General features: G+C 47.5%; 1 protein-coding gene across 3 annotated transcripts in view; it reads right to left on the reverse strand.

Moving 5' to 3' along the window:
- Positions 1-711: 711 nt before the first annotated feature.
- Positions 712-26,805, reverse strand: part of ccdc102a (coiled-coil domain containing 102A) — an 82,448-nt gene continuing 56,354 nt past the window's right edge. For 2 of the 3 annotated variants that reach the window (XM_052027972.1, XM_052027974.1), the window contains exons 9-10: positions 23,440-23,543; positions 712-1,121 (exon numbers count right to left, since the gene is read on the reverse strand). In XM_052027972.1, the coding sequence (XP_051883932.1) occupies positions 1,001-1,121; positions 23,440-23,543 (225 nt within the window). In that variant the 3' untranslated portion in view covers positions 712-1,000. Of the gene's footprint in view, positions 1,122-23,439; positions 23,544-26,805 lie in introns of those variants that run through there. The other variant, XM_052027975.1, reaches the window with a different exon arrangement.

A 26,805-nucleotide genomic window follows, 5' to 3' on the forward strand; every position in this document is an offset into this window, starting at 1 on the left:
CCGGGATCGGTTCTGCGGGACCCCGCTCTCACCGGGATCGGTTCTGCAGGACCCTCATGCCACAGCTATTGGCTGTCATTGGGTGCCAGGGCCACAGACACCGATGCCCAACTGCCCACTTGCACAGACAGTGGGTCAGGTCCTGAGGCACCAGCTCTCGTTGGTTTACATCCCACAGTGACTCTCTCGGGGGTCCAGAACAGGATGCACTGCCTCAACCAGAGCACAGACATGGCTGGCATTGCTTCCTTTAACAGTTTGGGATACATTTCACCCAGGCCTGGGGATTTTTCCTGCTATTTTTCCTCAATGAGTGTCTATCCAATTCCCTGCTGAATGCTTCCATGGAATATGCTTCCATGGAATATGCATCCACTCCCCTCGTAGGCTGCGAATTCTGGATCAGAACTCACCCGTCATCAGATTCATCCCATCTCAGTGACTGCTCCTTTACCGATGGGCAGACATTTCTTTTCTCCGTTTGCCAACCCTCCTTTCTGTGAATTCACCGTCACTTTATTTCCTTCATCTGAACCATGAATAACTTTGACCACCCCTTTTAACTGACTGACGGGTCTAGTTCACAGGTGAGGAGCACAAGGACTGAGCAGACGGGTGCTGTCCTGCAGGTTCAGGAGCTGCAGTTACGTTTGCAGCCTCACTGTGCAGATGAAGCAGTGAAAGAAATTAGACAAACACTCCACCCCAATCTCTAACTACTCAGGTTTAAAATAGAAAATTAATGTAAATATAGTTTACAGTGGTCAGTTATATGTATAAATATCTTTGAAAGAATACAAAGTCCATTACTGAAGTTGGTGACAGTTACTTGAAGAGAATTTTGTTATAAGGAGGACAGGTTTCTGGAACTCCGTGTTTCTAGAGGTTGAACCGGTCACCAGAGAACCACACCAGCTCTTGGCCTGCAGCAGGCAACAGAGAGTGAATGAGTGTGGGGAGAGGGTCCGTCCCTACTGCGCACCAACCTTCCGACTGCTGCTCAGGGAATCTGTAACTGCAACAACTCAGGGTCATCATCAAAGTCGCTGCCAGTCTCGCTGGGGTCATCTGGGCCAAAACAAGAGCTTCTTTTCCCAAAGACTGCCTGCTGCCTCTTCAATCTGTGTGACAGAGAAAACACGACTGAAGACGGAACAGGTTATTACACAGCACACAAATAAGGCATCGATTCCTCCCCTGTGAACAAGCAAGTCAAGCACCAAGGGTATGTGGGGCATCAGTTCAACTTGTCCTGAATACTGAAATATCAGAGTGCATTCTAAGTCAAACAGTAGATCACGGATGACAGCAAGAAGAGGGGACTTTTACAAGCTCACAGCATCATTCATCTGATACAACCAGTACAGAACTAAACTCAAATTAAATGCAGTTGCAGAAGATTGGAATCATGGAGTTGTACAGCACGGAAACAGGCCCTTCGGCCCAACTCATCCATGCTGACCAGGGCGGTTTCATGAGTTAGTTCCATTTGCCTACATTCGATCTCTAAACCTTTCCTATCCAAGTACCTGCCCAAATGTATTTTAAACGCTGTAATTGTACCCGTCTCCACCCCTTCCTCTGGCAGCTCATTCCATATCCCCACCACTCTGAGTAGTGGCAATATGGACTGAGCTGCCCTCAGGTCCCCTTTCACCTTAAACATGTACCCTCTAAGTTTTAGACCCTCCCCTACCCTGGGAAACAGCCTGTGACCATCCACCCCTCGTGACTTTATGAACCTCTATAAGGCCACCCCTCAGTCTCCTTCACTTCAGGGAGAACAGTCCCAGCCCATCCAGTCTGTCCTCATAACTCAATCCCTCCAATCCCAGCAACGTCCCTGAGGATCCTTTCTGCACCCTCTCCTGCTTAATCACATCCTTCCCATTACATGGAGACGGGAACAGCACACAATATTCCAGGAGTGGTCTCACCAATGTCCTGTAAAGCTGAAACATGACGTCCCGACTCCTGTACTCAGTGCCCCGTCCGATGAAAGCCAGCATGCCTTACGTGTTCTTCGCCCTGTCTACCTGGGTCGCCACTTTTCAGGGAACTATGAACTGAGGTGTCTCTTTTCAACAACACTGCCCAGGCCCTGCCTCTGTGTGTGTCCTGCCCTGGTTTAAATTCCCAAAATGCATCATTTCACAACGGAATTAAATCCCATCTGCCATTCCTTGGCCCACCTTCCCAGTTGTCCCAGATCCTGCTGCAACCTGAGGCAACTTCCTTCACTGTCCACCACACCACCAATTTTGGTATTATCCTTAAAGTTACTACATCCTCATCATTAATATAGATGATAATGGTCATGGGGGACTTCAATATGCAGGTAGACTGAGAAAATCAGGTTGGCACTCAATCCCGAGAGAAGGAATTTGTAGAATGCCTACAAAGATAGCCTTTTAGAGCAGCTTGTGGTCGAGCCCACTTGGGAAAAGGCAATTCTGGATTTGGTGTTGTGCAATGAACCAGATTCGATCAGGGAGCTTAAGGTAAAGGAATCCTTAGGAGGCAGTGATCATATGATAGAACTCACCCTGCAGTTTGAGAGGGAGAAGCTAAAATTGGATGTATCGGTGTTACAGTTGAGTAAAGGTAGCTACAGAGGCATGAGAGAGGAGTTGGCCAAAGTTGACTGGAAGGGGACCGTAGCAGGGATGAACGTAGAGCAGCAATGGCAGGAGTTTCTGGGAGTAATTCGGAAGATGCAGGATCATTTCATCCCAAAGAAGCAGCAGCATCCTATAGGGAAGGTGAGGCAACCGTGCCGACAGGGAAAGTCAAAGACAGCATAAAAGCAAGAGGGCATAAAATATTGCAAAAACGAGAGGATTGGGAAGTTTTTAAAAGCTAACAGAAGGCAATTAAAAAAGCAATAAAGGGAGAATAGATGAAATATGAAGGTAAGCTAGCTAATAATATAGAAGAGAATACCAGAAGTTTTTTCAGATATGTAGAGTAAAAGAGAGACAAGAGTGGACATGGGACCGCTAGAAAATGACGCTGGAGGGGTAGTAATGGGGAACAAAGAAATGCCGGACAAACTGATTAAGTATCCTGCATCAGTCTTCACTGTGGAAGACATCAGCAACATGCCACAAATTCAAGGGAGTCGGGGGCAGAAGTGAGTGTAGTCGCCATTACTAAGGAGAAGGTGCTTGGGAAGCTGAAAGGTCTGAAGGTGGATAAGTCACCTGGAGCAGATGGACTACACCCCAGGGTTCTGACAGAGGCAGCTGAAGAGATTGTGGAGGCATTGGAAGTGATCTTTCAAGAATCACTAGAGTCAGGAATGGTCCCAGAGGACTGGAAAATCACAAATGACACTCCACTCTTTAAGAAAGGAGGGAGGCAAAAGACAGGAGATGTCTAGTTAGCCTGACTTCAGTGATTGGTCCATTATTAAGGATGAGGTTTCGGGGCACTTGGAAGCACATGATAAAATAGGCCAAAGTCGGCATAGTTTCCTTAAGGGGAGATCTTGCCTGACAAATCTGTTGGAATTGTTTGAGGAAGTAACAGGCAGGATAGACAAAGGAGAGTCACTGGATGTTGTTTACTTGGAGTTTCAGAAGGTCTTTGACAAGATGCACATGTCAGGCCGCTAAAGAAGATAGGAGCCCATGGTATTACAGGAAAGATACCAGCATGGATAGAAGATTGGCTGACTGGCAGAAGGCAAAGAGTGGGAATACAGTGGGCCTTTTCTGGTTGGCTGCTGGTGACTAGTGGTGTTCCCCAGGGGTCAGTGTTGGGTCCACTACTTTTCACATTATATGTTAATGATCTGGATGATGGAATTGATGGCTCTGTGGCCAAGTTTGCAGATGATACAAAGGTAGGTGGAGGGGCAGGTAGTGTTGAGGAAGCAGGGAGTCTGCAGAAGGACTTGGAGAGGTTGGGAGAATGGACAAAGAAGTGGCAGATGGAATACAGCGTAGGGAAGTGTACGGTCATGCACTTTGGGAGAAGGAATAAAGGCCTAGACTATTTTCTAAATGGGGAACGAATTCAGAAATCAGAGGTGCAAAGGGACTTGGAAGTCCTCGTGCAGGATTCCCTAAAGGTTAACTTGCAGGTTGAGTCAGTAGTAAGGAAGGCAAATGCAACGTTAACATTCTTTTCGAGAGGACTAGAATATAAAAGCAAGGATGTGATGTTGAGGCTTTATAAGGCGTTGGTCAGACCACATTTGGAGTATTGTGAGCAGTTTTGAGTCCCATATCTAAAGAAAGACGTGCTGGCATTGGAGAGGGTCCAGGGGAGGTTTACAGGAATGATCCTGGGAATGAAAGGGTTAACGTACGAGGCCTGTACTCGCTGGAGTTTAGAAGGATGAGGGGGGATCTCATTGAAACCTACCGAATATTGAAAGGCCTTGACAGAGTGGACGTGGAGAGGATGTTTCCAGTAGTGGGAGAGTCTCGGACCAGAGGGCACAGCCTCAGAATAGAAGGATGTCCCTTTAGAACAGAGATGAGGAGGAATTTCTTTAGCCAGAGGGCGGTGAATCTGTGGAATCCATTGCCACAGACGGCTGTGGAGGCCAAGTCATTGGGTGTATTTAAAGCCGAGGGTGAGAGGTTCTTGATTAGTAAGGGTGTCAAAGGTTATGGGGAGAAGGCAGGAGAATGGGGTTGAGAGGGAAAAACAAATCAGCCATGATCGAATGGTGGAGCAGACTCGATGGGCTGAATGGCCTAATTCTGCTCCCATGTCTTATGGTCTGATCAACTGAGGACCCAGCACCGATCCCTGTGGCACACCACTGGTCACAGGCCTCCAATCTGAGAAATAATCTCTGCTATCACCCTCCGGCATTTCATGGATGGGAAAAGTTTAGAGCAAGATGGGCCAAGTGCAGCTCAGGTAGGCAGCCTGCTCAGCGTGGATGAGTTGGGCTGAAGGGCCTGTTTCTGTGCTATATCACTCTATGACTCCTTCCACCAAGCCAATGTTGTATCCAATTGGCTCGCTCCCCCCGGACCCCAAGTGATCTCACCTTCCGGACCAGACTACCACGCTGGTCCTTGTTCAACATGGACTTTGGTAGACAATGTCTACTGCCCTGCCCCATCGATCCTTTTGGTCACCTCTTTAAAAAAAACTCAGTCAAATTGGTGCAGCACGATTTTCCACACACGAAGCCATGCTGACTATCCCTCATCAGTCCTTGCCTTTCCAAATGCAGGTAGATCCTGTCTCCTAGAATCCCCTCCTGTAACTTTCCCACCACTGTGTGGGGTCCCCCTCAGAACCCCTTCAAATCTCTCCCCTCTCAAAGGGCCTTTTTCTGTGCTGTACAACTCCTATGACTCTCTGATGTTGGGCTCAGCAGCCTGTGGATCCCAGGTTTGTCCTTCTTAAACATTAGCCACCCTCCAGTCTTCCAGAACCTCACTTCTAGCTAAGGCACAAAACACTCTGTGAGGGCCCTGCAATCTCCTCCCTAACTTCCCACAATGTCCTAGAATACACTGGGGCAGACCCTGGGGATGTATCCACCTTTGTGACAACACCCCCTTTTATAATGTCTCTTTAACGGACATCTTCTGGGCTATGGAGCCCATGGGGGCTCCTGCAGTGAGTGCTCCCCTCCCTGCACGCGGATAGCAGCGTAGGACGTGAAGCACTGTGTCAGATGCCGACTGCATACTGAAAGAATGGAATGCTGACACAACAGAAGCAGCTGTCCCGCATGAAGCATACAACATATCCATCAGTCACTGTGGCATCTGCTGTCCGACCTCACCGCCCAGATCAGTGAGCAGGCCCTCACTGCCCACATCGAAACTTATAACTGGCTGAAGGGCCATCCACCAAACGGCTCAGGCCGCACACAAACCTTCACCGCATTCACTGCTTTAAGTACAGGTGAACTACACAGAGATGAGGCAAGGAACGTCACAAAACTGGTCACTGCAGCAAATTAACAGGTCGGGGCAGGCAGCCATGGAGAAAGCAGGGAATTAAAATCAGTCTCAAAGGCCTTCTGTTAGCAATCTTGCCCCAGTTTCAATTCCCTGCACCCCTTCTTTGCTGCACACTTTGTAAACACAGTGATCCCTCTCCCTTGCTCCGCTGCTGATCCTCCTCGCACCATACACCGGGGGTTAGGATAAGTTAGCGTGATGAAAGTACAAAGACAATCTGAGGGAAACACCACGAACTGTTTGTTAACACCATTACCTTCAGGCCTCACTGATAACATCGTTTCACACACCCAGCACTGGAATGTGCGAATGTTTCAGGATGTGTACAAGTGTTCAACACTGTGCAGACAGGGAGCGGACCAATTGCAATCTCTCCCAATGATCATCGTGAAGCACTAGTAAAACAGATCTTACACTCTTTTCGACTGTCACAGTATTTTTTTCTTTACCAATGCCTTTCCTGCAGTTAATTAGATTAATCCCTGGATCAATATATCAATGTGATGGGACGTGGTGAATCGGGATGCCACAGGATGCTGAAAATCAAAAATACTGCAGGTGCTGGAAACCTGGTTCAGATGAAGGTTCTTTCTGACCTGAAACTTTAGCTGTTTCCCTTCCCACAGACGCAGCCTGACCTGCTGAGGATTTCCAGCATCTTCTGTTTTGACTTTATGCCACAAATTGTTGTGTGTCTCGGTGTAGCATCCTCCCACGGCCTCCTTGGGGAAGCCACAACACATCTGTCCGCAGGCACGTTGTCAGACTCAGCTCCCGTGAGCAGCCGAGGCAATGCACTGGGCTGCACAGTGAATAAACAGTGCAAGCAAACATGGTAGCAGGAGGCTCATCAACATTCCCTCCGTTCCAGATCTCCGCCTCATCAGGCGGGTCATTTGTCTGTCTGCACGCACTGGTAACAGAGGAAGAGAAGAGCCATGAGCAGGACGTAGCCTCACAGGCTGCTTCCCTTGTCTGCCCAATCCCCATATCCCTCAGCACGGTGAACTCCCTGGATCGCAGCCTCAGAAACTGAGCATCTGCAGTCCTCAGAGCCGAGGAACCGCGAAGATTTTCAAACCAACACATGGAGGTTTCTCCCTGCCCCAGTCCCACCACCAACCCTTCTCCTCAGACCTCACTTTATGTAGAAGGAGAACCGACTCCTCGGGGTGCATGCTTTGGGGGTCTTTGGGGGGGGGGGGGAGAGGGTTTGGGTCAGGAGGGGCTGACACCAAGCTGGGCCCCTTCACAGACTAAGGATACAGGGTAGGTCATTCAGGACTGACGAGAAATTTCTTCACCCAAATAGCAGCAAATCTGTGGAATTCTCGTTCACAGAAGGCGGCTGCGGCCAAGTTGTTAAATATTAAAGGCAGCGATGGATAAAGTTGTAATGGTGAGGGATGAAGGCCATGGGAGAAAGCAGGAACGGGGGCCTGGGATGGTCGGCTGTGATCACACTGAACAGCAGAGCAGGATTGAAGGGCCGAGTGGCCTCCTTGGCTCTATGTTTCTGTGAAGTGTTGAGAGCTCAGGGAGATAGGGAACAGGGTAGTCACCTCAGGATGACTGCCAGTGCCACATGTTAACAAGTATAGAGGAGGAAACAAGTGTTTCAGTGAAGAGATGGTGCAGGAGGGCAGCCTTGGGACTTGTGAGACACTGGGGCAGGTGGGACCTGTACAGATCAGACCGGTTACATCTCAGCAGGGTTGGGACCAGGGCTTTGAGGGTGGGAGGGGAACCACAAAGACGGTTCAGGAAGGAGGGAGACAAGCAGGAAGGGGGAGTTACAAAAGAGACACAAGCAGAAGGGAAAAATCATGTAAAGCAGCAAAGGGAGACCGAGTACAGAAAGGAGTTAAAATGATGAAATTAAAAGCATTCTCACACCGGTAAATGAATCAATGGTTCCAACATAAGGAAACGGGTACGATCCCGCTGTGTTACGGGAACATGGCTGCAGGGTGACTAGAGCTGGGGTGAAATATTTTAGGATGTTTGATGTTTAGAAAGGACAGGCAAAAGGGGAAAAGGGGCAGGGTAGCATAAATTAATGAGATGAGTGTGGTGAGAAATGATCTTGGGTTGTCAGATCACGACGTACAATTAGATTCAATGTGGATCAAACTGAGAAAGAGCAGCGGGCAGAGAGCAATGGTGGGCGTTATCTGTAGGGCACCGATACTACTTGTAATATCGAGCGTGGCGTAAACCAGGAGAGCTGAGATATGTGATGGGGGTGATACGGTAACCACGGGAGACCGTCGCTGCTCAGCAACAGGACAAATCACATTCGCTCCAGTGATATGGTATGTGGATTCGTGGAAAGTGAACTTTTCTAGATCGTGAGACAGAACCAACTCAGGATAAAGCAAACTGCTGGAAGAACTCTGGGTGAAGCAGCCTCTGTGGCACAATGGGACAGTCTGCTGCAGGGTCTTCGCCCCGAACTCAACCACCCTTTGCCTCCACAGATGCTGCTTGACCCGGTGAGTTTCTTGCTCCAGATTCCAGCATCTGCAGGATCTTGCATCGAGAGAAAAGACTATTTTAGATCTTACTTGAAAGCATTAATTAATAATCAATATTAACAGACCTTTTGGGAAGAGTGACCACAATGATTGAACTTTACTTTTACTTTACTTGGAATAGGCCATTTAGGACGGAGATGAGAAGTTCCTAGCTGAGCCTTTGGAATTCTCTCCCCTGTACAGCTGTGGAGGGTCGATTGTTCTGTTCATTCAAAGCAGGTCAATATATTCCCGGACACTAACAGAATCAAGGGACGTGGGTGCTGGAATGCAGTACTTTGGTAGAAGTATATGCTTCTTTAAACAGAACAATTTAAACAGCACAGGAACAGGCCCTTTGGCCCACACTGTTGTGCTGAACTAATTAAGTTGATGATGCCCAGTTAAACTAACCCTTCTGCCTGCACATGGCCCATACCCTGCATTCTCTGCATATTCATGTGTCTAAGAGCCTCTTAAATGCCTCCATTGTATCTGCCTCCACCACCACCCCTGGCAGCACATTCCACACACCGACCACTCTCTGTGTAAAAAAACATGCCCGCACATCTCCTTTGAACTTTCCCCTGCTCACCTTAAATGCATGCCCTCTAGCATTAGCCATTTTGACCCTGGGAAAAAGATATCAGCTGTCTGTCTATGCCAATCTAATGTTATAAACTTCTGTCAGGTCTCCCCTCAGCCTCTGCCACTCCAGAGAAAACAACCCAAGTTTGTCCAACTTCTCCTTATAGCCCGTGCCCTCTAATCCAGGCATCATCCTGGTAAACCTCTTCTGCACCCCCCATATCCTTCCTGTGATGGGGCGACCAGAATTGAATGCAATACTCCAGATGCAGCCTAACTAAAGTTTTATAAAACTGCAACATAACTTCCTGACTCTTGAACTGAACGCCCATGCACCTTCTTTACCTCCCTATCGACCCATGCACCTTCTTTACCTCCCTATCGACCTGTGGAGCCACTTTCAGGGAGCTATGGACCACGTATTAAGATTTAAACTGCAGACAGTACTCCAGGTGTAGTGCGAACCAGGCTGATGACAGAGAATTCAGAGGGGAGGTCAAAGAAGAGGAAAGAATCATGAAAGGGAATACAAAAAAATATATGCATGGGAAGCGGAGAAGGGTTGTAAGATGAGAGACCAAAGGGCATGGCAGGGATACTAAACGAATACCTGATATCTGGCTTTAGCCAAGATGCTGCTGTAGTCTCCGCAGAGGAAGATGTAATTAAGATCCTGGATGAACCAAAAAATAAACAGAAGAGGAGGTACTAGAACAACTCATTTGTCCAATACGATGCGCCCCAGGTTGCTGAGGGAAGGGAGGAAACTTCAGAAGCCCTGACAACTCAGGCGAGACAGGGGAGGTGGCATTGCACTGATCGTCAGTACTGCACGGGTCGATAGGGAGGTAGAGAAGGTGCATGGGATGCTTGCCTTTATTGATCGAGGCGTTCAGTTCAAGAGTCAGGAAGTTATGTTGCAGTTTTATAAAACTCTAGTGAGGGACGATATCCTGGAAGGCTCCCCAAACTAGGCCATATTGGCAGAGATGAGGGATGAGAACGGTGTACCACTTTACTGGGGGTGTATTGCAGACCTCCAGTCAACGGGAGATAGAGGAACAGATATGTAGACTAATAGCAGAGTTGTAACAAAACTGGGGCTATTGCACTGGGGATTTAGTCATACAGCACAGGAACAGGCCCTTCAGCCCAACTCATCCATGCCGACCAAAGTGCCTTCCTGAGCTAGTCCCAGTTGCCTGCGTTGGTCCTATCTCCCTCTAAACCTTCCCGATCCACGTTCCTGTTCAAATGTCTTTTAAACATTGTAACTGTACCCACTTCTACCACTTCCTCGGGCAGCTCGTTCCATATATCCACCACCCTCTGCATGAAAAACATGCCCCTCAGGTCCTCTTTAAATCTTTCCCCTCTCACCTTAAACCTACGCCCTCTAGTTTTAGACTCCCCTACTGTGATCATCCAGCTTACCTAAGTCCCTCATGAGTTTATAAACCTCTAAAAGGTTACCCCTCAGCCTCCTTCGCTCCAGGGAAAACAGCCCCAGCCTGTCCAGTCTCTCCTTACAACTCAAGCCCTCCAGTCCAGGCAACATCCTTGTGGATCTTTCTCTCCAGCTTAATCACATCCTTCCTACAGTAGGGTGACCAGAACTGCACACAATATTCCAGGTGCAGTCTCACCGAGGTCCTGCACAGTGGTAACATGATGTTCCAACTGAATTGTGCTGTAGTTTTTCTATGTTCTAACTCTTGTACTTGATGCCCTGTCCAATGAAGGCAAGCAATATGCCTTCCTCACTGCCCTGTGTCACCACTTTCAGGGAACTGTGTACCTGTACCCCGAGGTCTCTCTGTTCTACAACACTCCCCAGGGCCCTGCCACTCACTGTCTATGGTCTTGCCCTGCTTTAACTTCCCAAAATGCATCAGTTTGCACTTGTCTGAGTTAAGTTCCATCTGCTGGTTGATTGAACCTTAGACAACGTTCTTGTTTCGATGTACATGTGACTAATAAAGAAATCTCATCTCATCACTGTCCACCACACCACCAATTTTGTTGTCATCCGCAAATTTACTAATCACGCCATCTGCATTCTCATTTGAATTGTCAATATATACGACAAACAATAGGGTCCCAGCACCAACCCCGGGCCTCCAATCTGACTAACAACCCTCCACTACCACCCTCAGACTCCTTCCAAGCCACTTTGTAGCCAATAGGCTCACTCACCCTGGGTCCCATGTGATCTAACCTTCCAGACCAGCCTATCATGCGGGACCATGTCAAAACCCTTACTGAAGTCCACGTAAACAACATCTACTGCCCTGCCCTCGTCAATCCTCTTGGTCACCTCTTCAAAAAAAAATAAATTTGCAAGACAATTTCCCGCGCACAAAGCCGTGCTGACTATCCTTAATCAGTCCTTTCCTTTCCAAATACAGATAGAACCCGCCTCTCAGAATCCCCCCCCAGTAATATCACTACCACTGATGGGAGGCTCACTGGTCTGTAGTTCCTTGGCTTGTCCCTGCAGCCCTTCTTCAAACAAAGCCACAGCAATAGCCACCCTCCAGGCTTCCAGTACCTCACCAGTGGCTATGGAAGATACAAATATCTCGGCCAGGACCCCAGTAATTTCTTCCCAGGTTTCCCACAACGTCCCAACATACACTGGGCCCTGGGGATTTATCCATCTTTATGCATTTCAAGACTGCTAACGGCTTCTTTTTCATTATGTCGATATATTTTGCACAGTTCTCTTCCCTGAAGTCACTCGCCTCCATAACCTTCCCCACAGTAACTACAGATGAGAAGTATTCAATTAACACCCCCTGTGGCTCCACACAGAGGCGACCACACTGATCCTTAAGGGGACCGATTCTCTCCCTAGTTATCCTCCTGCTCTTAATATCCTTATAGGATTCTTCTTTACCTGATCTGCCAAGGATTCCTCATGTCCTTTTTGTTCTGACTTCCTATGTGTACTCTTACACCACTCGTACTTCTCAAGGGTTCCACTTGATCCCGGCTGTCTATACCTGGCGTGCGCCTCCTTTCTCTTGACCAGAGTCTTCATATCCCTCGTCAGCCAGGGCTCTCAAATCCTGCCAGTCTTGTCCTTCACTCTAACAGGAACATGTTGGCCTTGGACTCTCCCATCTCACTTTTTATTTTTTGAGGTCACCCCTCAGCCTCCAACACTCCAGAGAAAACAATCCAAGTTTGTTCAACCTCTCCTTATAGCTAAAACTCTCCTATCCAGGTAACACCCTGGTGAACCTCTCTGTACCTCCACATCTTTCCTACAGTGCGGAGATCAGAACTACATAAAATACTCCAAATGCGGCCTAACCAAAGGTTTCTACACCTGCAACATGCCCTGACTGAAGGCAAGTACGCCGTGTGCCTCCTTTACCACCCTTTCCACTTTCAGGGAGCTACAGAGTCGGACCCCAAGATGCTCCCAAGGTTCCTGCCATTTACTATATAGTCTTACGTTTGACCTCCCAAAATGCAACACCTCATATTTGTCCGGATTAAACTCCATCTGCCATTTTCCTGCCCACATTTCCAGCTGATCTACATCCTGCTGTATCCTTTCACAACCTTCCTCACTGATCACAGCTCCATCTGTTGTGGTGTCATCTGCAAACTTACTAATCAGCCTTCCATTTTCATCTAAATTATTCACACGTATTACAAGCAACAGAGATCCTCGCAATGATCCTTGCACAACATAGGCAGAGATCGAGTGGACAGTCAGAGACTTTTTCCCAGGGCGACAATGGCTAACACGAGGGGACATAATTTTAAAGTGATTGGAGGAAGATACAAAGGGAATTTCAGAGGTAAGTTGTTTTTTTTTACAGAGAGTGGTGGGTGTCTGGAACGCACTGCCGGCAGAGGTTCTGGAGGCAGATACATTAGGGACATTTAAGAGTCTCTTAGATAGACACATGAATGATAAAGAAATGGGGAGCAATGTGGGAGGGAAGGGTTAGATAGATATTAGAGCAGGATAAAATGTTGGCACAACATCGTGGGTCGAGAGGCTTGTACTGTGCTATAATGTTCCATGTTCTAACACCATTGATCACAGACCTCCCCTGGTTCTGGTTACAATCACATCCACTGTGATCTTACTACATAGCAGAACAGGCTTGGGGTGAACTGCAGCTCATAATTCACGTTGCATTTAATGCATTTGCATGCATACCGTGTTCTAGTATCTAGATCTTACTAGATGTCCCACAATCCAGAATAGCCTGAGAATGGGAGTGTATGACCTAGAATTTAGTGCAAGTGTTCAACGTGCTTTTTAGAAATGTTCTGTTGTATTTTACTGCTTCTCCCCTGTGCTTAATCACAGCCTAAAGCAGCAGCATTGCCCGATGCTGAACGGTCATCTAACTGCATTAGAGACATTTCTGAAACAATAAAACATTTTTTTTCGCCATCAAAGTAATTAAGGCCCTCTGATTTTAAGCGAACCACGCAGACAGTCAATGAATACTGCAGACAGTGGTTCAACTCAAACCTTTAAGTGCAGTTTAAATGGAGCAACCATATAATAGCTTGAAAGGCGATGTGTCTTCATAATGTGACACTGCAGGACAAAGAACGTGCACTGACCCACCATCCTTGACACGGTGGGGATGGGACAAGACTGGCTTCCTCCTGCGGGCATAGTGCCACAGGTTTGATTTAAATACAGCCAGCTACAAAGAGCACTTCTGGTGGAGAGAGGCTCATTTACCTTTAAAGACAGGGTAGGAATATTGGTTGGCTTCATGGTTATTTTCACAAAGAGCAGGGACAAGAGAGAGAATGATGGTTTATCCTCTCCAAGAGCCGACGGACAGAGCTCCTCAGACCCCTCCAGGCGGCTTCTGTTAGATACACAGAACATAGAGCAGTACAGCACAGGAACAGGCCCTTTGGCCCACCACGTCTGTGCTGAACATGACACCAAATTAAAATAAAACTCTTCCACATGATCCATATCCCTCCAATTCTCCGGATAGCACATGGAACTATCATGTTGTGGCCAATATTAAAGACTTGGTTGGGAGGGGGACGGGACTGGATGCTTAATGTTCCAGGGCTTCGATGCTTTAGGAGAGATAGAGACGGAGGTAGAAGGTGGATGGGGGGTGGGGGGGGGAGTTGTGTTATTAATCAGGGACCATATCAGAGCTGCACTCAGAGGGGACATAATGAAGGGCTCATCCACTGAGTCTATTTGGGTGGAACTCAAAAATAAGAAAGGTGCAATCATTCTGATGGGATCATACTGCAGACCCCCCCCCCCCCCAAAATCCACCAGGACATTCAGGAACAAATATGCAGGCAGATTAGGGAAAGGTGTAAAAACAGCAGCGTTGTTGTCGTGGGTGACTTCAACTTCCTCAATACAGACTAAGACCTCCTTAGTGCAAAAGGTTTAGACAGGGCACAATTTGTTAGGTTCATCCAGGAAGGTTTCTTAAAGCAGTATGTAGATAGTCCAATGAGAGGGAGGGGCTGTACTGCACCTACTGTTGGGTAATGAGCCTGGCCAGTGACTGACCTTTCAGTGGGAGAACAGTTAGGGAACACTGATCACAACTCCTTAAGTTTTCAGAGAGCTATAGATAAGGATAAGTATGGACCTTGCGCAAGAGCATTAAATCGGAGCAGGGCAAATTAAGAGAGTATGAGGCAGGAACTAGGGAGAGTTAATTGGGAACAGCTGGTTTTGGGCAAATCCACATCTGACACGTGGAGGGAGTTTAAAGACCAACTGCACAGAGTACAGGACAGGGATGTTCCAGTGAGAAGGAAGGCAAGGCCAGGGAACCTTGGATGTGGTGAGAGGTGGTGAATTTAGTCAAGAAGAAAAGGATGCATATGCCAGGTTTAGGAAGTTAAAATCAAACAGAGCCCTTGAGGATTATAAAGAAGCTAGAAAAGAACTCAAGGGAGCCAGGAGGGGCCATGAAAAGTCCTTGGTAAGTAGGTTGAAAGAGGGGTTCTATCAAGAGCAAGAGGATAACTAGGGAGAGGGAAGGACCACTCAATGATAAAGGAGGGAACATGTGCTTGGAGGCAGAGTACATGGGGAACTTTTGGGTACTTTTTGTCAGTATTTACCAAGGAGAAGGATGTGGAGGATTGTGGGATCAGTGTAGAGGGTGCTAGTACACTAAGGTTGTGGAGATAAAGAAAGATAGCGTTGGGTCTCTTGAGGAACATTAAGGTGGACCTTACAAGTCCCCAGGTCCTGATGGTATATACCCCAAATTATTGAGAGAGGCATGAGATGAGATTGCTGGGGCCTTGACCAAGATCTTAGTGTCCTCTCTAGCCACAGGCGAGGTCCTGGACTGGCGAGTAGCTAATGTTGTTCCATTATTCATGGGAAAGAGCAATAATCCTGGAAACTATAGATGGTTGAGTCTCATGTCAGTGGTAGGGAAGTTACTGGAGAAGATTCTTTTGGATTGGAATTATGAGTATTTGGAAAACCATGGCCTTATTATGTACAGTCAGCATGGCTCTGTGCGGGGCAAGTCACGTCTTACTAACTTGATTGAGTTTTTCGAGGAGGTGACGAAGGTGATTGATGGAGGTAGAACCGTGGATGTTGTAAGGCATTTGACAAGGTACCTCATGGGAGGCTCATCCAGAAGAATAAGATGGATGGGATCCCCGATGACTTGGCCATTTGGATTCAGAACTGGCTTCCCCATAGAAGACAGAGGGTGGTGGTCAATGGGATTTATTCTGGATGGAGGTCTGTGACTAATGGTGTTCTGCAGGGATCTGCACTGGGACCTCTGCTGTTTGTGATATATATAAATGACCTGGATGAAAAGATGGATGGGTGGGTAAGTTCGCAGACAATACAAAGATTGGTGGTGCTGTGGATAAGACTGCCACAGTGGGATATAGATCAGTTGCAGATATGGGCAGAGAAATGGCAGATGGTGTTTAATCCGGACAAGTGTGAGGTGTTGCACTTTGAGAGATCAAATGTAAAGTGACGGTACACTGTAATGGCAGGATCCTTAACAGTGCTGATGTACGGAGGGGTGGCTGGTGGAAGGTTGCTTCTCGGACTGGAGGCCCGTGACTCGTGGTGTGCCTCAGGGGTCAGTGCTGGGACCATTATTGTTTGTCATCTATGTCAACGATTTGGATAAGGACGTACAAGGCATGGTTAGTAAGTTTGCAGATGACAATAAAATAGGTGGTATAGGGGACAATGAAGGAAGTTATCAAAAATTACAGGGGGATTGTGATCAGTTGGGTAAGTGGGCCGAGGAATGGCAAATGGAGTTCAATTCATGTGAGATGTTTGGAAAGTCAAATCTGGATAGGGCTTTCACAGTGAACAGCAGGGCCCTGGGGAGTGTTGTAGAACAGAGGGACCTGGGAGAACAAGTACATGGTTCCCTGAAAGTGGAGTCACAGGTAGACAGGGCACTGAAGGTGGTGTTTGGTACGCTGGCCTTCATCAGTCAGGGCACTGAGTTTAGAAGTTGGAAGGTCATGCTGTGGTTGTACAGGACACTGGTGAGGCCGCACTCGGAGTATTGTGTTCAGTTTTGGTCGCCCTGCTATAGGAAAGATGTTATTAAACTGGAAAGAGTGCAGAAAAGATTTACAAGGATGTTGCCAGGACTTGAGGGACAGAGCTATAGGGAGAGGTTGGACAGTCTAAAACTTTTTACCTTGGAGCATAGGAGAATGAGGAGTGATTATGAGGGGCATAGACAAGGTCAATGTACCCAGTCTTTTTCCCCAGGGTCGGGGAATCAAGACTTAAGAATTACAGGCCACAGGTTTACGGTGAGAGGGGAAAGATTTAATAGGAGAGGAAACTTTTTATTTTTACACAAAGGGTGCATCTATGTGGAATGAGCTGCCAGAGGAAGTGGTTGAGGCAGGTACTGTTGGACAGGTACATGGATTGGAAGAATTTAGAAGGTTATGGCCCAAATGCTTGGCAAATGGGACTAGCTTGGATGGGGCATCTTGGTCGGCATGGCCCAGTTGGGCAGAAGGGCCTATTTCTGTGCTATATAACTCAACGGCTCCACCTTCAACACAGAAAACACAGCAAATGTGCTCTGCAGAAGTCAGTTCTTACCTGCCCCTGGGATCTTTCTGGAAGATCCAGGGGTGGAGAAGGAGCAAGGCAACGAGATATTTAGGAACGGATGCCTGAATGGACACTGGCGGTAGCTGACAGTTGGGATCTGTAGGTAGCAGGACTTCACATGAGGAAAACCAAGAGATAAAAGGAAAGAACTTGGCACCTTCCACAACCACAGGGATACAATGAAGCGGAATCAGTGTTGCAATCAAAGAAGTGATGCAGCTAACTGTTGCCCAGTCAGTTGCCACATATGGCAATATGATCATATCAAAACATCCGGGTTTTTTTAATGCTGGTTAAGGATTAATGGTCAACCAGGATAGAGGAAAACTTGCTTGCTGTCCCTCAGACAGCGCTGAGCGATCTTTTCCCTTTACCTGAGGGCCTGACACAGTTAAATACGTATCTTAAAGAGAGCACCTGATAGTGCAGCAATCCAGCATAACGCCACCGATCTGGCAGCCTGTGTCACGTGTTCATGTCTCTGGAGTGTAATGTGTGTACACAACAGAAACCGTTACCAATAAAGTCAGAGCCACACAGGATATATGCCTGTAATTAGCTACGGAATTAAAGCCCATAAAGACAGAAGGATTGCGGATGTGTTCTCCTCCAACATCCACCACGTCTCCACAACTCCTCCCACCCCCTCACTCCAGTCCTGCTGTAGTCACCCCTCCCCCTCTTCCTCTGTCCCTCCAGTCTACTCGCCCTGAACTTTCTTATCCCCCCTGAACTTTCTTATCCCCCCTCACCCCTCCCTTGCTCTCCAGCCTTGAGAGAAAGTCTTGCCATCTGCACTGCCTGCAAACCTCTGGGTCTCTGATGGTTATGGAAAGGATCAGCAATGTGGTATCGTGCCAGCAGTAGGGGAAAATAGAAGGCAAATTTTGTTACAAGGCTCAAGTTAGCAGCTCAACAATGATGAGAGGCAATGGAGAACTTGGCTAAAGCTGGCTGATATTTTAGAGGTAGACCATGGTACTGATTACAGAGATGTACTGACAGAAGGTGAATTCACAGGACAGCAACGGACCCTGCACCTCTGCCTTCTTCATGTGCTGTACACAGGGAAGACCAGCTCTCACTGGCAAACTGATTCTAGTCCACCAAATCAACTCCTCATCAACCATGGTACTGATCTCGAGAAGCAGAAGTCCAGCTTAAACACAGTTTAAATGACAATATACACCCAATCATAACCCAAGTAGGTGTCCTGACAGCTGAAAACTAAACAGCAGCACAGAACTTTGAGGAAGATAAGATCAAGGTATAGCCTTGAGGTTTGCAACATGGAGTTAGTGACTGAGAATTAGGATCAAAGCAGAGTTTAATGGCTTTCTAACTGATAGCAATTAAATACACTGCACTTGAGTGTACAAATCTTTCTGATATTTGTACAGCTAGGAAGGAGTGGCATTAAAAATGTATGCACTTTGACTTTAATCAATAAAATATATCAATATGTTCAGTGAGAGGTTATTTACTATATTTATATGATTAGCCTCTTACATCAGGAACACATGAGCAATATAGCATGTACAGGAGAGGGAGAGAAATGCAATATCATGGGCAATGTCAAACAGTTCACTAATTGGTTTCGTGTAATGGATTCATCGAGCTGGAGAGAAAAGACAATAACAGATCAAGCAGCATTCGATGTTTCCATATAGCACTGGTGGGGTCCCGAGTGTATGACGAGAATTTAGAAACTGCTTTAGAGAGACGACACGATAGTTATCTGTCTTGTTTTAACCATTTGTTTGAACTCACTCTCCCTAAACAAAGCATAAACTCTCCGGATGATGTGCTGCAGTTTAGCTCTGCACAGCAAGATTCAAATCGTGCTGGACTTGCTAGACTCGCTGTATAACTTACAGTAGGAATAATCAGGTCTATTCCCACATGGCAGGCAGTAACTGTGACCCCAGCTAGCCATAGTACACATTTAGCTAAAGCTATGACTAGGGAGAGAATTGGGCCTCTCAAGGGCCAAAGTGGATGCGTGTCTGTGGAGCCGCAGGAGATGGGCAAGGCCCGCAATGAATATTTCTCCTCTGTTTTTAACGTAGAGAAAGGCAGGAAGACTGCGGTACTAGGAAAAGTTAATGTGGATGTCTTGGGGATGGTCCACATTACAGTAGAGGAGATGCTGGATGTCTTAAAAGGTATGAAGGTAGACAAATTCTCTGGGGCCTGACCAGGTACATCCATGGACACTGCGGGAGGCTAGAGAAGAAATTGCGGGAGCCCTGGCTGAGATAGATACATCAGTGTTAGCCATCAGACATAGGAGCAGAATTAGGCCATTCGGCCCATTAAGTCTGCTCCATTATTCGATCATGGCTGCTTTATTTTTCCCTCTCAACCCTATTCTCCTGCCTTCTCCCTGTAACCTTTACACCCTTACTAATCAAGAACCTGTCACCCTCTGCTTTAAATATACCCAATGACTTGGCCTCCACAGCTGCCTGTGGCAATGAATTCCAAAGATTCACCACCCTCTGGCTGAAGAATTTCCTCCTCATCTCTGTTCTGAAGGGACGTCCTTCTATTCTGAGGCTGTGCCCTCTGGTCCTAGACTCTCCCACTACTGGAAACACCCTCTCCACGTCCACTCTATCCGGGCCTTTCAATATTCAGTAGGTTTCAATGAAATCCCCCTTCATCCTTCTAAACTCCAGCGAGTACAGGCCCAGAGCCATCAAACACTCATGTGTTAACCCTTTCATTCCCAGGATCATTCTCGTAAACCTCCTCTGGACCCTCTCCAACACCAGCATATCCTTCCTTAGATACGGGGCCCAAAACTGCTCACAATACTCCAAATGTGGTCTGACCAACGCCTTATAAAACCTCAGCATTACTTCCTTAGCCACGGGTGAAGTGCTGGAAGACAGGAGGGTGGCGAATGTTGTTCCTTTATTCAAGAAGGGCAGCAAAGAAAAACTTGGGAACTACAGAGCAGTAAGTCTTACATTTGTAGTAGGTAAGTTACTGGAGAGGATTCTCAGGGATAAGATGTACAAACATTTGGAAAGACAGGGGTCGATTAGGGACAGTTAGCACTGCTTTGTGTGTGGGAGATCATGTCTCATGAATTTGACTGAGTTATTTGATGAAGTGACCAAGAAGGTTGATGAGGGCTGGGTGGTAGACGTGGTCTATATGGACTTCAGTAAGGCCTTTTCACTGTGGGCTGAAGGGCCTGTTCCTGTGCTGTACTGCCCTACAAGGCTCCACATGGTAGGCTGCTCTGGAAGGTTAGAGAGCTGGCTAATTGGATACACAATTGGCGTGATGGCAGGAAGCAGAGGGCGATGGTGGAAGGTTGTTTCTCGGACTGGAGGCCCGTAACTCGTGGTGTGCCTCGGGTTGGTGCTGGGACCATTGTTGTCTGTCATCTATATCAACGATCTGGATGAGAATGTACAAGGCCTGGTCAGTAAGTTTGCAGATGGCACTAAAATAGGTGGTGTCGAAGACAGTGAAAATGGTTGTCAGGATTTACACGGATCTTGATCAGCTGAGTAAGTGGGCCGAGGAATGGCAAATGGGGTTTAGTCCAGATGTGGAGAGTTGCACTTTGGAAAGACAGATCAAGGTAGGACTTTTACAGTGAACAGGGAGTGTTGTAAAAGAGGAACCTTGGAGTTCAGGTACATGGTTTTCTGAATCTGGAGACACAGATAGACAGGGCGGTGAAGGTGGCGTTTGGTACGCTGGCCTTCATCAGTCAAGGCACCGAATACAGAAGCTGGGAGGTCATGGTGCGGTTGTACGGGATGTTGGTGAGGCCACACTTGGAGTATTGTGTTCACTTCTGGTCACACTGCGAGAGGAAGGATGTTATTAAACTGGAAAGAGTGCAGAAAAGATTTCCAAGGATGTTGCCAGGACCCGAGGGACTGAGTTATAGGGAGAGGTTGGACAGGCTGGGACTTTATTCCTTGGAGCATCGGAGACTGAGGGGTGATCTTATCGAGGTGTATAAAATTATGAGGGGCATAGATAGGGTGAATGCACAGTCTTTTTCCCAGGGTTGGGGAATCAAGGACTAAAGGGCATGGGTTTAAGGTGAGAGGGGAGGGAGAGGAGAGAGTTAATAGGAACTTGGGGGCAACTTTTTTTCCACCCCCCCCCCCCACCCAAAACACAGAGGGTGGTCCATATATGGAACGAGCTGCCAGAGGGAGTGGTTGAGACAGGTATAACAACAACCTTTAAAAGACAGTTGGATGGGTACGTGGATAGGAAAGGTTTAGAAGGTTATGGGCCAAACGCTGTCAAACGGTACTAGTTTGGATGGGCACCTTGGTCGGCATTGACCAGTTGGACTGAAGGGCCTGTTTTTGTGCGATGACTCTTGGACAAGGACTCTAAATGTACTCTAGAGTCCCATATCCCTCTAAACCCCTCCTATCCATGTACCTGTCCAAATGTCTTTCAATAACTCCACGTATGCAGCAACACAAAGCTGGGCAGGAGGGCCAGTCTTGAGGAAGATGCAGAGAAGCTCCAGGTTGACTTAGACAAGTTGAGGGAGTGGGCAGCCGCAGTATAACATGGATAAATGTGAGGTTACCCACTTCAGTGGCAGGAATTGGAAGACTGATTATTGACGATAGATTGGGAAAGGGGAAGGTGCAGTGAGACCTGGGTCCGTGTGCACCAGTCACTGAAGGTACAGCAGGTGGCTCAGAAGGCAAATGGTATGTTGACCTTCATGAGGAGAGGACAAGTCGAGGTACACTGGCCTTCCTAGTGAGAGGTTTTGAGTATGGGAGCAGGGATGACTTTCTACAATTGAATACAGCGATGGTGAGACTGCACCTCGAGTGTTGTGTGCAGTTTTGGTCTTCTTATCTGCAGAAGGATGCTCTTGCTATGGAGGGAGTTTAGCGAAGGTTCACCAGACTGATTACTGGGATGGATCAACTGATGCAGGAAGACAGACTGGGTCAATTAGAAGAACTAAATCTCAGAGAATCCTACAGAATTCCTGCAGAACTGAACAGATTAGATGCAGGAAGGATGTTCCAGATGGTTGAGTGTCCAAGGCCAGGAGTCACAGCCAAAGGATAAGGGGCAAGCCACTTAAGACTGAAATGGGGCAAAATTTATTCTCCAAGAGAGTGGTGAACTTTATCAAAGAAAACAGCTGAATCCAAATCATTAAAAACATTAAAGGAGGAATTAGGTTGTTTTAGCACCAAAGGGATCTGGGGAGAAGGCTGGAACAGGGCAATGATTGGCTGTGAACATACTGAGTGGCAGAGCAGGCTCGAACGGCTGAATGGCCAACCCTTGCTCTCGTTTTCTACATTGCCCCACTTAGTCTGCAGTCAGCTTCATTTGCACACACCCTGAATGTTTGCAGGTGTATCAGGGCCGATGAAAACCATCAAATGCCCTTGCAATCAGCAACTGGGTGCAAGAACAAAAACAGAAAATGCTGAAGACATTCAGGACAACTGGAGCGTTAACTCTGTTTGCCCTTCCACAGAGGCTGCCTGACCTGACAAGTGTTTGCAGCAGTTTCTGTTTTTGTTTCGGATTTCCAGCACCTACATGGGTTTTGATTTTTGTTGGATGAAAGGACAGTTTCATTGTACAGGACTGAGGCGCAAACACTGGGCTCACTACATGTGGGACAGTGGTCACCACAGCACTATGACCTGTGCAGGAGCTTAGTGCTGGGGACGTAGTCCTGGTGGGGGATCCCAGTGTTGGTTCCCTCTTCCTTCCGTTGTCTTTGGATGATTTGCAGAGACAGAATTAGTGATAACATTCCAGTAACTGCAGGTGAGTGCTGCAAGTAGCCCAAGTGTCCGAAGCAGACACGAGGGCCAGGACAACTGCTGCTTGGTAGAGCCCAGGGCCAAGCCAGGGATCTCCCTCAGCCACCTGTGCTGAATGGGCCAACATCACTCATATGCTCAACACCAGATCTGAGACAATGGAAGAGCTTAAACCAAGCAGAGGAAATTATTCAAGGATGTTCTTAAAGGTCCCTTGAAGAAATGTGACATCACACTGGCTCCTGGGAACCCCTGGCCGTGGCTGCTCACAGTGGAGAAGGAGATACAGGATGGGACTGAGAACCTGCCCAGTGTGAGTGGTGGAAGCAGTGCCTGCCACCCTGTCAGCCGCGTGCTGCCCCATCCGTAGACCCCTCATCAGTTACCTCAGAGTCCACAACACTGGAAAGGAAGCAAGTCATCCTTGATCCCAAGGGATTTCAGAACAAGTACAACAAGCTGATTTTCTGCACTCTACGTACCTGGTTTGCAGGTGTTCCAGCTGTACCTGAAGGTTCTCCGACTCTTCTGTCTGTTCATCCAAGGACCTCTGTAACCTCCTGGCCTGGTTGTGAGCTTCATCCAGCTAGAATGTAGACAGACCCAGATACTTAGCTGGCCCTTCCCAAGCAATGAGCAACCAACAGCAAAGGGCACTCTGGATTTTACTTCTGTGGGTCAGAGCTTCACTAACTGACTGCATTTTGACTGCTCCCTCTGCAACTCCCTAGTTCACTCCTCCCTCCCCACCCCGGAGACTTTCCACTACCCCAGCCATAGGTGCAACACCTGCCCCTACACCACCTCCATCCAGGGACCCAAACAATCCTTTCAGGTGAGGCAGAGATTTACCTACATCTGCCCTAATATCATCTAGTGCATTCAGTGCTCCAAGTGTGGCCTCCTTCATAACAGCAAGACCAAACGCAGACTAGGTGACCATTTCACAGAACACCTGCGTTCTGTCCGTAACCGCGATCTACTTCTCCCCGTTACCAGTCTCTTCAACTCCCCCTCCCATTCCATCACTGATATGTCAGTCCTCAGCCTCCTCCACTGCCAGGAGAATTCCAAGCCCAAACTGGAGGAACAGCACCTCATTTTCCATCTTGGAATCTTGCAGCCTAATGAGATGAACATTGAATTCTCCCACATTAAGTAATCCCCACCCCCCCCCCCCCCCCCCCCCCAACATGCCTCTTCTTTTCTTCCCTTTCCAAGCTTCTTTTTCTTTTTTTCTCCTCGCCTATATCTCTTAATTCCTCTCCTCTCCTCCCCTCCCCCCATAGGGCACCTGTCTCCTTACCTTTGACCCATCCCCTAGTGGATCTGCTCTCCCCTCCTCCCTTTACCTTTACCTCACTAACCTTTACCTGCATCTACCTATCACCATCCTATCCCCATCCCGCCTCCCCTCTTCTGTCCACCTATCACTGCTCTGCTTTTCCTTCCTATATATCGGGCTTCCCCTTTTCCTATCTTCAGTCCTGAAGAAGGGTCCTGACCCAAAACGTTGAGCGCCTGCTTTTCTCCACGGATGCTGCCTGGCCTGCTGAGTTCCTCCAGTATCTTGTTGTTTTCTCATCTAGATTCCAGCATCTGCAGTCCTTTTTTTCTCTTGTTTTTCAACAGTCAGGAAAAAGTCATTTAAACCAACAAATTCTGCACACTTACCCATTCTCCCAGCAATTGCAATTGAGGTAGAGAAAGCCACTTGGACCAATGTTCTCCTGCTGGCTCTTTGAAACTGCTCTCCAATGAGCAATACTAACCTACACTTGCTCCAAATTTGTCTGTTGTCAGTCAGGGCCAAGTTGAGGTTTCCATGTGCAGTCACCTCATGGCTACAAAACTGATAAATAACAAAACTGGCCATTGCTAGCAGAGAGTTGCTCAGCACAGCATTCCACTTTTCAGCTTTTACCCCATTAGAAACATCACTCAGTGTAATTTTTAAACCTGTGACCGAGCTTCTACTTACATCATGGAAAAGGTCATGTGGCTTGGCACCAGAACAAGTGACAAAGCTGTCAGAAAAACCCAACTCGTTCATTAACTTCCTTTAACCAGAGATGATGGGCCAGCTAATGAAGCAAAGCTGGAATCCATGATGTGGGGGTGAGAGCAGGACATTTTGAAAATCATAAGGCATTGCTTTATGAAAGGGACCTTGTATTGGACAGACTGAGGATTGGATCCTTGAGGATATAACAGACCACGTGGATAAAGGGAAAAGTTCAGAGGCAGTGTATTTGGATCTCTATTAAAGGCTGCTGCGCAAGAGTGCACTTGGTTGGAGTAAATACGTCAATGGATAGGGAGTGGGGAGAGTTTTTGAACTGGCCATCAGTAGCGAGTAGGGTGGCTCAGAGATTAGTGCTGCTCCACTAGATACAATCTACACCATGGATGAAGGGAGCCAGTGTACCATCACCAACAGGAACTGGAGTTGCCCTTCAGGTCATCCACTTCACTACCCCATTGCATTCTCCCATATCCCCCGAGTGCTTTAGCTTTAAGAATTAGATTGGAATTGATGACCTGGCCTCCATTCCTTCTGTGTTGAGAATTCCCGAGACTCACCAGCATCTGGGCAAAGACAGAGCATACAGAGGCACGGTAGCGTAGTGGTTAGCACGACGCTATTACAGCACCAGCAATTGGGGTTCGGTTCCCGTCGCTGTCTGTAAGGAGTTTGTATGTTCTCCTGTATCTGCGTGGGTTTCCTCCGGGTGCTCCGGTTTCCTCCCACATTGCAAAGACGTACGGGTAGGTTAATTTGGGTTTAAAATGGGCAGCGCGGACTCATTGGGCCGGAAGGGCCTGTTACCACGCTGTAAATAAAATTTAAAATTTAAAAATGTCTCCCCATTTCACTTTAAGTGGCACATCCCATATCCTGAGGCTGTGACACCTGGTTCTGGACTCTACATCCATCAGGAACAGCTGCTCTGTAACTGCACTGTCGACTCTTGTTCAAATTTCACAGTTTTCCATTAGATCCCTTCCTATTCTCCAGTGTATATCAGCCTATCCGATTCAGTCTCCCCTCACGTCACACTGCCATCCCAGTACCCAGCCCAGTAAACCTTTGCTGAACTGTCCCCATGGCAAGAACTTCCCTCCTCGGTACTGGAGGTCAAAACCATACCAAACTCCAAATGGGACCTCATCAAAGCCTGTACACCTTCACCAAAACATCCTTGTTCCTGTACTCAGACCCTCTTGCAATGTAAGCCAACGTACTATTTGCCTTCCAAACTGCTTGCTGAACCTAAACGTTTGTTTCCAACAACTGGTGCATGAGGACACCCAGGTTCTAGTGCATGTTATCCTTACCCAATCCATCACCATTCAGATAATATCCTGAGTTCTGCTGTTAGCACCAAAGAGGATAACCTTAATTTAACCACATTATACTGCATCTTCCACACACCTGCCCACTTCTGAAACCTGTCCAAATCACACTGGACCCTCTCTGCATTCTCCTCACAGCTCACAATCCACTGCCGGTTTGTGCTGTCTGCAGACATGGAGATGCTACATTTAGTTCCCTCATCCAAATCGTTGATATAGTTTGTGAAAAGCTAGAGCCATTTCCTTTAGTATTCTACAGGATGTAGATTATCCGAGCCTGGGAATTGGTCAGCCTTTACCCCATCAATTTCCCAAGCATTCATTCTTTTCTTTTATAGACTTCCTTCAGTCTCGAGACTTTTGGTTCCTTTACATATCAGAGAGGTTATTTGTGCTCTCCTTTGTGAAGGCAGAACCAAAGTAATTGTTTAATTGTTCTCCCACTTCCTGGTTCCTAATTATAATCTATCCCCATGTCAGGGACCTAACAT

Source organism: Pristis pectinata, chromosome 13, assembly GCF_009764475.1.
Source record: "Pristis pectinata isolate sPriPec2 chromosome 13, sPriPec2.1.pri, whole genome shotgun sequence".
NCBI lineage: Eukaryota > Metazoa > Chordata > Chondrichthyes > Rhinopristiformes > Pristidae > Pristis > Pristis pectinata.